This window comes from Lissotriton helveticus, chromosome 10 (assembly GCF_964261635.1).
Source record: "Lissotriton helveticus chromosome 10, aLisHel1.1, whole genome shotgun sequence".
NCBI lineage: Eukaryota > Metazoa > Chordata > Amphibia > Caudata > Salamandridae > Lissotriton > Lissotriton helveticus.
In genome coordinates, this window is record NC_136071.1 from 1,218,433,317 (window position 1) to 1,218,446,784 (window position 13,468).

Sequence of the window (13,468 nt, forward strand, 5' to 3'; positions counted from 1 at the left end):
CTAAGGACTGCCTTATTCCTAATGACTGCCTAAAAACAGACTCTGAACTCAAAGTTCCCCTGTTAGAGAAAACTCCGCAACAGGAGTATAAACAGAAACTCTGGTCTAGTAAAATAAGTCAGCCAGTTTAATTGTCTAAGTCCCTCTCGGGTGAAACGGTTAGACAGGTTCCTGACATGTATGAGATAGACCCCCATAGTGAGAGAGTTAGTCAAAACTCTATAAAATGTATTATTGTTCTAAGTTTCTTATTATTTTTGAGTCTAATGGTTACTTGCACAAGTTATGCTTTATATTTATGTTTTCCAATTTCACATGTACATAAGTTTTCTAATGCTACAGTAGAGCACACATTCAGTGATCTGCCTCCTCACGAGCTATCCTATCGTCTTGCTATGCGAAATAACACATTCATTAGAATGTTGCACTATTCACACCAGACCAGCAATGCCACAAATTGTTGGGTGTGTGGTCGACTCCCCCCTTTCCAGACACCGAAGGGAGTTCTGCCACTCTTTCCTTATCCGTTTTCACATAATGGTTCGTGTGGAGCATGGTCCACATTAACGTCATCCTCCAATGATATGTCCCTTCTGAATAGAACATGTTTTCCAGACAAGCAAGGTCTCTCCCATAGAACAGGGTTAGATCTAGAAAATGAAGTATATGATTTAGGTAATTATTCTTCGAATTTCATGGTCCTGAATGTTCAGTCTGATACTACTCCAGATTTGCCTGCTATCTCAGTACTACTAGTCAAAGGCGAATTATGTGTCAGAAAGAATGGTTCCGCACATGTAGGACATAGTGATTGTACTACTATTGTCGAGTATAGTGACAGTGGGAAATCTATTTTCAAAGCCTCACGTCATTCTTATTTTGTTTGTGGTCAGACCGCATATGTTCGTCTGCCCCTCGATTGGGATGGAACATGTTACATTGCCTTCCTACTGCCACCAGTTTTTCTAGCCCCATCTGATTATCACAGAAACACACATCTAGTACACGTCAGACATAGAAGGGAGATCGAGTCCCCAATTGTCGATCAAACTGAAACTACTCTAGAACAGTATCAAGACTTCAATAAAGGTTTCTTCTTCTTTATAGGACCTATCCAGAATAGTAAGTTAATACGTAGGTTAACCAGAACCCTTGAAGCAGTAGTGAATGAGACTACTTCTGCTCTAGGTAACTTAACTGAAGAGCAATCTGCTATGAGATTTGTCGTGCTCCAAAATCGTCTCGTTCTTGACGTCATACTGGCCGATAGAGGAGGAGCATGTAGAGTCATCGGATCTAGTTGCTGCATTTTCATTCCTAATAACGCGCCGTCTGTTTATTCAGCTATAACCAGACTTCATAAAATTGCCCATCAGTTACACCAGAATCCAGGCACCTGGACATGGTCCGGTTGGCTCTGGAGTATCATATCTGCCTGGGGATGGAAAGTATTGTCATTTCTAGGTATTGCAGTAATGATCATATTCAGTTGCTGCCTCTGTATACAATGTGGCCCTGCGATTTGCGGCATGTGTGCTACCTCTTGTATTCCTAGTCCTAAATCCCGTTCCAAGACAATTCGAGACGAGCAAATGATGCTATATGAAATGATAGATGGTATCATGAATATTGATGTTTCCTGATGGAAACGTAGGGCACAAGGAGGGAATGTGGAAAAGTAAATTTTGCCATGTTATATGTGCCTACGTGTTCCCCATCTTATGTTATATGTGCATGATCGATATGCATGTATTCCCCCCTGATCGATTAAAGACGCAATTACAGTTGTGTCCATCTCTAGTATGCCAGTTTCCAGTCTTCGTGAAAGCAACGAATATTAGGCCTATGTAAACCTACGTTGCCACATTTCACAGTGTGCACGTTAATTCATTGAATTGTCCCCGTTTCTAGGCCTCAAAAGGGCCCGGACTCAGATTCAGCTCCGGTCTCCTGAACCCTCTCCGAGGAGCGATACAGCCCCCACCTGCATCCCTGACCCTTCGCTTACTTCATGCCTCGCAGTGCCCGGCCCGGCCTGGCTCTGCCTCCCAGTCTGCCAAGAATATGTTATGTTTCTAGTTATCAGTCCAGCCCTCCTTCTCTGCATTCCTAAGCTACTGCAACGCATCAATAGTTTCCGTCATGGTCTAGCCTTTATGTCTCCAAGTAAGAGAAATACTGTATTAATATTCATAGAATATTCCTCGCACACGCAATACATGTAGAATTATGCATGCACCAGTCTTAGTGTTTATTAGCCTTTGCCCTGATAACTTTTGGATTCTATCAACATGTACTCTAAACACCAGATACTAGATATGCCTTAGGTACATGTCGCTCTGACACTCCAGACTTTAGTCTCCTCTTCTAGCGCAGATGTCATAGCCCCCAGTTCTCCCTGGTAACACGTCATTGCCCGTTTGCGCGCACCACTAGGTTAGAGGTCCCAGCTGCCCAGGTAGCCCCCTCCATGTTTCCGCCCCGTTTATGACATATTCTGTTACGTTTACATCACATGTCTATGTATACGCCCTGTACACGCCTTCTTGTTACATCATTTTGCCCTTATCTTTCGCGACTGCTACGAGTCACGCCTACTGCTACGCCTACTGTATTGAATGTAATGTATTTGTTTAAGTATATATACTGTGCACCCATATTAAAAGTTGCTAGCCAATTCCCAGATCCTGCCCCCGGCAGCTGCCCTCATTCCCTTCCCGTACAGGCTGTCCTGTTCCTGTCCTTTATGCCTGATTAAAGCCTGTCGACTCAAGATACCTCAAATCCTGACTCTTATTTATTGAGCTACCTGTTTTATTGATTTATAGAAAAATAGTACCGGTAATTAATTATTTATTTACCACACTCTGGTGCATACAACACTTTGAAGCTCACCTCTTCAGCCCCAGGTGCATACCACACTTTGAAGCTCACCTTTTCATCCCCAGGTGCATACAACACTTTGAAGCTCACCTCTTTAGCCTCTGGTGCATACAACACTTTGAAGCTCACATCTACAGACCCTGGTGCATACAACACTCTGAAGCTCACCTCTTCAGCCCCTGGTGCAAACAACACTTTGAAGCTCATATCTTCAGCCCCTGGTGCATACCACACTTTGAAGCTCACCTCTTCATGCCCTGATGATTACAACACTTTGAAGCTCACCTCTTCAGCCCCAGGTGATTACAACACTTTGAAGCTCGCCTCTTTAGCCTCTTGTGCATTCAACACTTTGAAGCTCGCCTCTTTAGCCTCTGGTGCATACAACACTTTGAGGCTCACCTCTTTAGCCTCTGGTGCATACCACACGTTGAAGCTCACCTCTTTAACCTCTGGTGCATACAACACTTTGAAGCTCACTTCTTCAGCCCCAGGTGCATACAACACTTTGAAGCTCGCCTCTTTAGCCTCTTGTGCATTCAACACTTTGAAGCTCGCCTCTTTAGCCTCTGGTGCATACAACACTTTGAGGCTCACCTCTTTAGCCTCTGGTGCATACAACACGTTGAAGCTCACCTCTTTAACCTCTGGTGCATACAACACTTTGAAGCTCTCCTCTTCAGCCCCAGGTGCATACAACACTTTGAAGCTCACCTCTTCATCCCCTGATGATTACAACACTTTGAAGCTCACCTCTTTAGCCTCTGGTGCATACAGCACTTTGAAGCTCACCTCTTCAGCCCCTGGTGCATACAACACTTTGAAGCTCACCTCTTCATCCCCTGATGATTACAACACTTCGAAGCTCACCTCTTTACCCTCTGGTGCCTACAACACTTTGAAGCTCACCTCTTCATCCCCTGATGATTACAATACTTTGAAGCTCACGTCTTCAGCCCCAGGTGCATACAACACTTTGAAGCTCACCTCTTCATCCCCTGATGATTACAACACTTTGAAGCTCACCTCTTTAACCTCTGGTGCATACAATACTTTGAAGCTCACCTCTTCAGCCCCAGGTGAATACAACACTTTGAAGCTCGCCTCTTTAGCCTATTGTGCATTCAACACTTTGAAGCTCACCTCTTCAGTCCCAGGTGCATACAACACTTTGAAGCTCACCTCTTTAGCCTCTGGTGCATACAACACTTTGAAGCTCACCTCTTTAGCCTCTGGTGCATACAACACTTTGAAGCTCACCTCTTTAACCTCTGGTGCATACAACACTTTGAAGCTCTCCTCTTCAGCCCCAGGTGCATACAACACCTTGAAGCTCACCTCTTTAGCCTCTGGTGTATACAAGACTTTGAAGCTCACCTTTTCATCCCCTGATGATTACAACACTTTGAAGCTCACCTCTTTAGCCTCTGGTGCATACAACACTTTGAAGCTTGCCTCTTCATCCCCAGGTGCATATAACACTTTGAAGCTCGCCTCTTCAGCCCCAGGTGCATACAACACTTTGAAGCTCACCTCTTCAGCCCCAGGTGCATACAACACTTTGAAGCACACCTCTTCAGCCCCAGGTGCATACAACCGTTTGAAGCTCACCTCTACAGCCCCTGGATAAGACAACACTTTGAAGCGAACCTCTTTACCCTCTGGTGTATACAACACTTTGAAGCTCACGTCTTTAGCCTCCTGTGCATACCACACCTTGAAACTCACATCCTCAGCCCCGGGGAACATCCTTTACAAAGCAACTTTCACAACGCGCTACCATTACGACGCAACTTTTACAACACAAGTTATTTCAACGCATTACTCTGGGGGCGCACTAGGATAGGGAATAGTTTAATTACTATCCAACACCTTCCCTACTATCCACGGGGACTGGAGTTGGAATAGTAAATTAAACTATTCACTATCCAGCACTCCCCAACGCAACGCCTCTGGTGCATACAATACTTAGAAGCTCACACCGTCAGCCCCATGTCAGACGACACTTTGAAGCTCACCTCTTTAGCCCCTGGTGCATACAACACTTTGAAGCTCACATCCGCAGCCCCTGGTGCATACAACACTTTGAAGCTCACATCTTCAGCCCCTGGAGCAGACAACACTTTGAAGCTCACCTCTTCAGCCCCTGGTGCATACAACACTTTGATGCTCACCTCTTCAGCCCCTGGTGCATACAACACTTTGACGCTCACCTCTTCAGCCCCTGGTGCATACAACACTTTGAAGCTCACCTCTTCAGCCCCTGGTGCCTACAACACTTTGACGCTCACCTCTTCAGCCTCTGGTGCCTACAACACTATGAAGCTCACCTCTTTAGCCTCTGGTGCATTCAACACTTTGAAGCTCACCTCTTCAGCCCCTGGTGCATACAACACTTTGAAGCTCACCTCTTCAACCCCTGGTGCCTACAACACTTTGAAGCTCACCTCTTCAGCCCCTGATGATTACAACACTTTGAAGCTCACCTCTTTAGCCTCTTGTGCATTCAACACTTTGAAGCTCACCTCTTCAGCCACAGGTGCATACAACACTTTGAAGCTCACCTCTTCAGCCCCTGGTGCATACAACACTTTGAAGCTCACCTCTTCAGCCCCCAATGATTACAACACTTTGAAGCTCTCCTCTTTAGCCTCTAGTGTATACAACACTTTGAAGCTCACCTCTTCAGCCCCTGATGATTACAACACTTTGAAGCTCACCTCCTCAGCCCCTGATGATTACAACACTTTGAAGCTCTCCTCTTTAGCCTCTAGTGTATACAACACTTTGAAGCTCACCTCTTCAGCCTCTGGTGCATACAACACTTTGAAGCTCTCCTCTTTAGCCTCTAGTGTATACAACACGTTGAAGCTCTCCTCTTTAGCCCCTGGTGCATACAACACTTTGAAGCTCACCTCTTTAGCCTCTTGTGCATTCAACACTTTGAAGCTCACCTCTTCAGCCCCTGATGATTACAACACTTTGAAGCTCACCTCTACAGCCCCTGATGATTACAACACTTTGAAGCTCACCTCTTCAGCCCCTGGTGCATAGAAACATTTAAAGTTCACTTTTTTAGTTTGTGGTCATTGAATATTTTGAAAGTATTACCAATGCTCCCGGTTCTTTGAACGATCAAGACTCACCTCGGTGGCACCTTGCTCTTTCCACAGTAGGGACAACAAACATCGAATCCCCCACCATCTGCAGGAAGTTGTCTCTGCGTTCCGAAGAGTTCCTCGCATCATCCAGATACTCTTTTTTGAGCAGGTGAAATAATCCAGGCTCAGCTCCCTGATGAAGAAGCAAAGGATGTATCAAAGAACCGCAGCCATATCAGCGGCGCTAATTCACTGCCAGATAAACTCCTTTTCGGCAGCCTCTCTGATTCCTGATCCGTTGGCCCACAGAAAATTCACTCATGCTTTATAGATTGGATTGGTGCCCCCTCTTTTCAGGAGACCTGATTCATGTTATTGGTGGAGACGGCTAATAGGACTCCAAGGGGCATATTTACAAGCCCATATTGCCACCACAACGTTGCTTTTAGTGACTTTGTGGGGGCGATAGAGGCTTTGCCTTATTTACAAGGCGGCGGTAAGCCACTTAACATGCCTTAACGCCACCTTGTGAATAAGGCTCACTTTCTCTCTTTACTTAGTGTGAAAGTTGAGGGCAATGGGTGCTGTGTTGGGCGTTCAACCACAAAACCCATTGACTTTGACGCTGCCCCCTATCTACAAGGGTGGCATAAATAGGAGGCAGTGCCAAGATTAAGACTATGAAAAACCTGGTCGTACCCTGGCACAACGAGGAGAAATGCTCTATTGATCCTCAAATCAAATCAAAGTCTCTTTATTCGATTCAAAGAATCATTAAAGCATTTCATAAAATCTTTAAAAACATTTCACTAAAAATGTGTCAAAATTATGCTAAGAATAAAATAAAATATTAAGTATCAATGAAATACATTTTGCTTGTTTGCCTTTATGTGAACTAAACTGGACCAAACAATTCATAAAATATATATGAAGTCAAATAAACAGGCGTGAATCTAGATATAAAAGGAATTTCATAGAAGCCAGAAAAAAACTACAAACGCGAATACAAAGAGTTGTGAGCGATCTGATTTTAGTAATCTCTATGAAATAATATAATTACATTAAAATTCCTGATGTTCAAACTTCCACATAGCGGCTGAATCCATTCTCTTCTGGGCATTACATATGCTGTGCAAAAAAATAAAATGTGCGATGTCTTCGTTTGCACCTAATGGACATAATGGACACTCAGGGTCCCTTTCCTGAGTCTGCCACATGGGTCGCTCAGCTGTAAAGGCATCGACCTGGAGTATCTCATATCCACATCTCAGATAGAGTGCCTTTGATAGCTGAGGTTCAGGTTCATCCAAACATGGCTCGAAGCTCTGGGTCATTTTAAAAAACAAAAATTGTGTCGTGAGCCTCCCTGGTGCACAGCTTAAAGGGACTTTGTGCAAGATAAAATTCCAATAAATGTACTTATCTCGCTCTTTGATTCTGGCGTCAGCGGGCTGGGGTTTACCCAAAACATACTCAGATCTAAGTCAAGGAGCCATTTTTGGATATAGGCCAACCAAGGAAGGGTGACTTGGACATCCCTTCCAGTCGCTCCCTCAAGGTCAGCCTATACGTTTCTAACTCTGCAGAAGTCCAGATTCTTACCCAATAGGACAGCGATCTCCATACGGCTAAATGTTCCAGTCTTTTTATACCAATATCGTAGGTTAGCAGGATCACTAGCCTACTTTGGGGGAGGGACGTACACATTCTCAGAATTTTGTTTTTCCCAACAATTATAGGCTGCAAGATTTCACCACCCCGTAGCTCTGATACGATCGGGTGGGCTTCCAGCGAGGGTGGTGTTGAGCTGGTCTTCTGTGACTTTGCTCCAGCTGTGGCGGGGGATCTGTTGAGTGAGGTGGTGCATGGTGGGTTTCCGGAAGGTGAAGTGGATGCAGCGATGGTCGGTCCAGTGGAGTTCGGTGGTGTGGTTGAAGGAGATGCGGGTGCTTCCGGTGAAGATGGGGTCAAGCGTGTTGCTGGCTGAGTGGGTGGGTGTTGTGACGAGCTGTCTGAATCCGAGGTTGGTGATATTGTCAATCAGGGTGGTGGAGTTGGTCTTTTTGTTGTTCTCAAGGTGGAAGTTCAGGTCTCCGAGGAGGATGTAGTCTGTGGAGACAAGGGCGTGCGGGCTGATAAAGTCAACGATGGAGTCGCTGAACTGAGGCTGGGGTCCGGAGGGTCTGTAGACGAGAGTTTCTCTGAGGGTGGTGTTGGGGTCGGTGTGGATCTGGAAGTGCAGGTGTTCGGTGGTGTTGAGGGTGTCGTCGGTGCTGGTTGAGACCCTGAGGGTCTTTGCAAGCTAACAACTCGCACAAGGATGTCACAAGGAGGTCATGTCCACACTTTATTGAATACATATCGATACAACATCGCGAGACTCACCCTGACATGGAGAAGGGGAGTAGGGGAGGTCACTTGTCAAATAAGCCCGCTCAGAGCGCTAATTAATACAGCAGACGGAGAGCTTTAAAGGAATGTTCTTATAGTATCCTGGGCAGGAGCACCCATGACAAGCTACGCTACGAGTGTTCTATGCCTTCTCCCACACTGTGGACATTTATCACGGTCAGCCCTCCGTGCTGGAGGACGAGGGATCTACCACATGCATGGTGGCAATGCCCAAGGAGAAGGACCTTTGGGAATGAAACCTTTCCTTACCTCCATTTGGGCTAGGGACGCAAGACCTGGAGTATCAATCAAGAAGTGACAAATGGACAGCCTGCAGCTGCTTGGGAGCCACAGAAAGTGCTATTGTGGCCCCTGGCAGAAGAAAGATGCCCCAGATATCACTCAATAGCACTCCTGCCTGCAGCAGGTCCGGTGATGGACATAGTGACACTAAACTAGAAATGGCCAGAGACTTCACAGCGCTCTGGGAACCCCCGATGGACCCTCCCTTAGAAGGGGACTCCCTAAAGCCTGCCTGCCATGACTGAGGCCCTGCAGCTGCTGTGAACCAGAAGTCCCATGTCACTGTTGGTGCTGAGAATGAGAGGCTGCACGTCTATTCTGGCTGGACTGTTCCCATTGGGCACAGGGTCAGACTGATTTGCATATAGCCAGTGTCTGACCCAGGTGGTGTGGAGTGCAAAAAAACGATGGTTCTAGGCCCAGATCTCTGTACTGGGGTGAATGTATGACATGGTTCTGCATTCTGTCCATCAACTGTTGTTTTTGCATTTGTCACCCCGAGTGGGACGGGTATGCTCAGACGTGAGTCCCAGGCTCTCCACACCACTGGAGTCAAGCTATCCTGGCTGATGAAGGCTGATAGCCAGAAACCGGTCCTAGGATGCTTGATTCCGGTCTGGGAAAGACATGGCTTGGCAGTTCGGGCTGGACTGTTCCCATGAGGCACAGGGTCAAGGCTGATTTGCATATAGCCATGTCTGACCTAGGGTGGTGTGGAGTGCAAAAAAAACGATGGATTTAGGCCCAGATCTCTGTACTGGGGTGAATGTATGACATTGTTCTGCATTCTGTCCATCAACTGTTGTTTTTGCATATGTCTATTAGTGGGCGCATTGGCTATCCTGGACTCGGCTCAAAGAATTGCTGGACCCCAAACTACAAACTGGATGTTCATGATGTAATTTCCTTATCCCTCACTAAAATGCATCTCGTTGTTTCCCTGATGGGTGGGACTCAGGGGGCAGGGTTGGCGTTTTTCAATGCTTATACCAAGAGACGCTGATGTTTCTCGGCATGCCCCTATTGTTTACAAAAACAGCAGAGCAACTCACAGTGGAATGAATGCCTGATGGCTTAATGGTGTACCTGGTCTATGGAACTACTATAAAAGGGACACAAAGTTTGAGAACATAGAATTCGTCGATCATTGCAGGGATATTGATCTCCAAAGGATGGAAGCGCTTACCAGCAATCCACCGAATGCCTTCATTACCACGTCCACGTTTTCCTTATCCAACCCATTCTGCAAATCTGTCAGATTCATTAACTGCAGGATGAAAAGATGCACAGAGTCAACTCTAGTATTGGTTCAGAAGAAAGCAATCTCAGCTTTCCTCACTATGAAACTTTTGTTTGGTAAATTTTTTGGATCTCATGAGCTGAAACATACAATGCATACCGTGTAGGGAGTTGGATCTCATGAGCTGAAACATGCAATGCATACTGTGTGGGTATTTGTACCTCATGAGATGAAACATGCAATGCATACCGTGTAGGGAGTTGGATTTCATGAGCTGAAACATGCAATGCCTACCATGTGGAGGATTGGATCTCAGGAGATGAAACATTCAATGCATACAGTGTGGAAGGATGAATCTTATGAGATGAAACATGCAATGCATACCGTGTGGAGGGATGGATCTCATGAGATGAAACATGCAATGCATACTGTGTGGAGGGATGGATCTCATGAGATGAAACATGCAATGCATACCATGTGGAGGGTTGGATCTCATGAGCTGAAACATGCAATGCATACAGTGTGGAGGGATGGATCTCATGAGCTGAAACATGCAATGCATACCATGTGGAGGGATGAATCCCATGAGCTGAAACATGCAATGCATACCATGTGGAGGGTTGGATCTCATGAGCTGAAACATGCAATGCATACCGTGTGGAGGGATGGATCTTATGAGCTGAAACATGCAATGCATACCATGTGGAGGGTTGGATCTTATGAGCTGAAACATGCAATGCATACCATGCGGAGGGTTGGATCTCATGAGCTGAAACATGCAATGCATACCGTGTGGAGGGATAGATCTCATGAGCTGAAACATGCCATGCATACCATGTGGAGGGTTGGATCTCAGGAGATGAAACATGCAATGCATACCGTGTGGAGGATTGGATCTCATGAGATGAAACATGCAGTGCGTACCATGTGGGGATTTGGACCTCATGAGATGAAACATGCAATGCATACCGTGTGGAGGGATGGATCTCATGAGCTGAAACATGCAATGCATACCGTGTGGAGGGATGGATCTCATGAGCTGAAACATGCAATGCATACCGTGTGGAGGATTGGATCTCATGAGATGAAACATGCAATGCCTACCATGTGGAGGATTGGATCTCAGGAGATGAAACATACAATGTATACCATGTGGAGGGATGAATCCCATGAGCTGAAACATGCAATGCATATCATGTGGAGGGTTGGATCTCAGGAGATGAAACATGCAATGCATACCGTGTGGAGGATTGGATCTCATGAGCTGAAACATGCAATGCATACCATGTGGAGGGTTGGATCTCATGAGCTGAAACATGCAATGCATACCTTGTGGAGGGTTGGATCTCATGAGCTGAAACATGCAATGCATACCGTGTGGAGGGATGGATCTCATGAGCTGAAACATGCAATGCCTACCATGTGGAGGATTGGATCTCAGGAGATGAAACATGCAATGCATACCGTGTGGAGGATTGGATCTCATGAGATGAAACATGCAGTGCGTACCATGTGGGGATTTGGACCTCATGAGATGAAAAACATGCAATGCATACCATGTGGAGGGTTGGATCTCATGAGCTGAAACATGCAATGCATACCGTGTGGAGGGATGGATCTCATGAGCTGAAACATGCAATGCATACCCTGTGAAGGGATGGATCTCATGAGCTGAATTATGCAATGCATACCATGTGGGGGGTTGGATATCATGAGATGTAACATGCAATGCATACCGTGTGGAGGGATGGATCTCATGAGCTGAAACATGCAATGCATACCGTGTGGAGGATTGGATCTCAGGAAATGAAACATACAATGCATACCATGTGGAGGGATGAATCCCATGAGCTGAAACATGCAATGCATACCATGTGGGGGGTTGGATCTCATGAGCTGAAACATGCAATGCATACCGTGTGGAGGGTTGGATCTCATGAGCTGAAACATGCAATGCATACCGTGTGGAGGGTTGGATCTCAGGAGATGAAACATGCAATGCATACAATGTGGAGGATTGGATCTCAGGAGATGAAACATGCAATGCATACCGTGTGGAGGGATGGATCTCATGAGCTGAAACATGCAATGCATACCGTGTGGAGGGTTGGATCTCATGAGCTGAAACATGCAATGCATACCGTGTGGAGGGATGGATCTCATGAGCTGAAACATGCAATGCATACTATGTGGAGGGATGGATCTCATGAGCTGAAACATGAAATGCATACCGTGTGGAGGGATGGATCTCATGAGCTGAAACATGCAATGCATAACGTGTGGAGGGATGGATCTCATGAGCTGAAACATGCAATGCATACCATGTGGGGGGTTGGATATCATGAGATGTAACATGCAATGCATACCGTGTGGAGGGATGGATCTCATGAGCTGAAACATGCAATGAATGCCATGTGGAGGGATGGATCTCATGAGCTGAAACATGCAATGCATACCGTGTGGAGGATTGGATCTCATGAGATGAAACATGCAATGCCTACCATGTGGAGGATTGGATCTCAGGAGATGAAACATACAATGCATACCATGTGGATGGATTAATCCAATGAGCTGAAACATGCAATGCATACCATGTGGGGGGTTGGATCTCATGAGCTTAAACATGCAATGCATACCATGTGGAGGGATGGATCTCATGAGCTGAAACATGCAATGCATACCATGTGGAGGGTTGGATCTCATGAGCTGAAACATGCAATGCATACCTTGTGGAGGGTTGGATCTCATTAGCTGAAACATGCAATGCATACTATGTGGAGGGATGGATCTCATGAGCTGAAACATGAAATGCATACCGTGTGGAGGGATGGATCTCATGAGCTGAAACATGCAATGAATGCCATGTGGAGGGATGGATCTCATGAGCTGAAACATGCAATGCATACCGTGTGGAGGATTGGATCTCATGAGATGAAACATGCAATGCCTACCATGTGGAGGATTGGATCTCAGGAGATGAAACATACAATGCATACCATGTGGATGGATTAATCCAATGAGCTGAAACATGCAATGCATACCATGTGGGGGGTTGGATCTCATGAGCTTAAACATGCAATGCATACCATGTGGAGGGATGGATCTCATGAGCTGAAACATGCAATGCATACCATGTGGAGGGTTGGATCTCATGAGCTGAAACATGCAATGCATACCTTGTGGAGGGTTGGATCTCATTAGCTGAAACATGCAATGCTTACCGTGTGGAGGGATGGATCTCATGAGCTGAAACATGCAATGCCTACCATGTGGAGGATTGGATCTCAGGAGATGAAACATGCAATGCATACCGTGTGGAGGATTGGATCTCATGAGATGAAACATGCAGTGCGTACCATGTGGGGATTTGGACCTCATGAGATGAAACATGCAATGCATACCATGTGGAGGGTTGGATCTCATGAGCTGAAACATGCAATGCATACCGTGTGGAGGGATGGATCTCATGAGCTGAAACATGCAATGCATACCGTGTGGGGGGTTGGATATCATGAGATGTAAAATGTAATGCATACCGTGTAGAGGGATG

General features: G+C 45.9%; 1 protein-coding gene across 1 annotated transcript in view; it reads right to left on the minus strand.

The window, feature by feature from the left end:
- LOC144784983 (fatty acyl-CoA hydrolase precursor, medium chain-like) overlaps positions 1–13,468 on the minus strand; it is a 221,560-nt gene that overhangs the window by 33,634 nt on the left and 174,458 nt on the right. The window contains exons 9-10 of the mRNA XM_078664103.1: positions 9,865–9,945; positions 6,030–6,177 (exon numbers count right to left, since the gene is read on the minus strand). Coding sequence (XP_078520229.1) covers positions 6,030–6,177; positions 9,865–9,945 — 229 coding nt within the window. The remainder of the gene's footprint in view (positions 1–6,029; positions 6,178–9,864; positions 9,946–13,468) is intronic.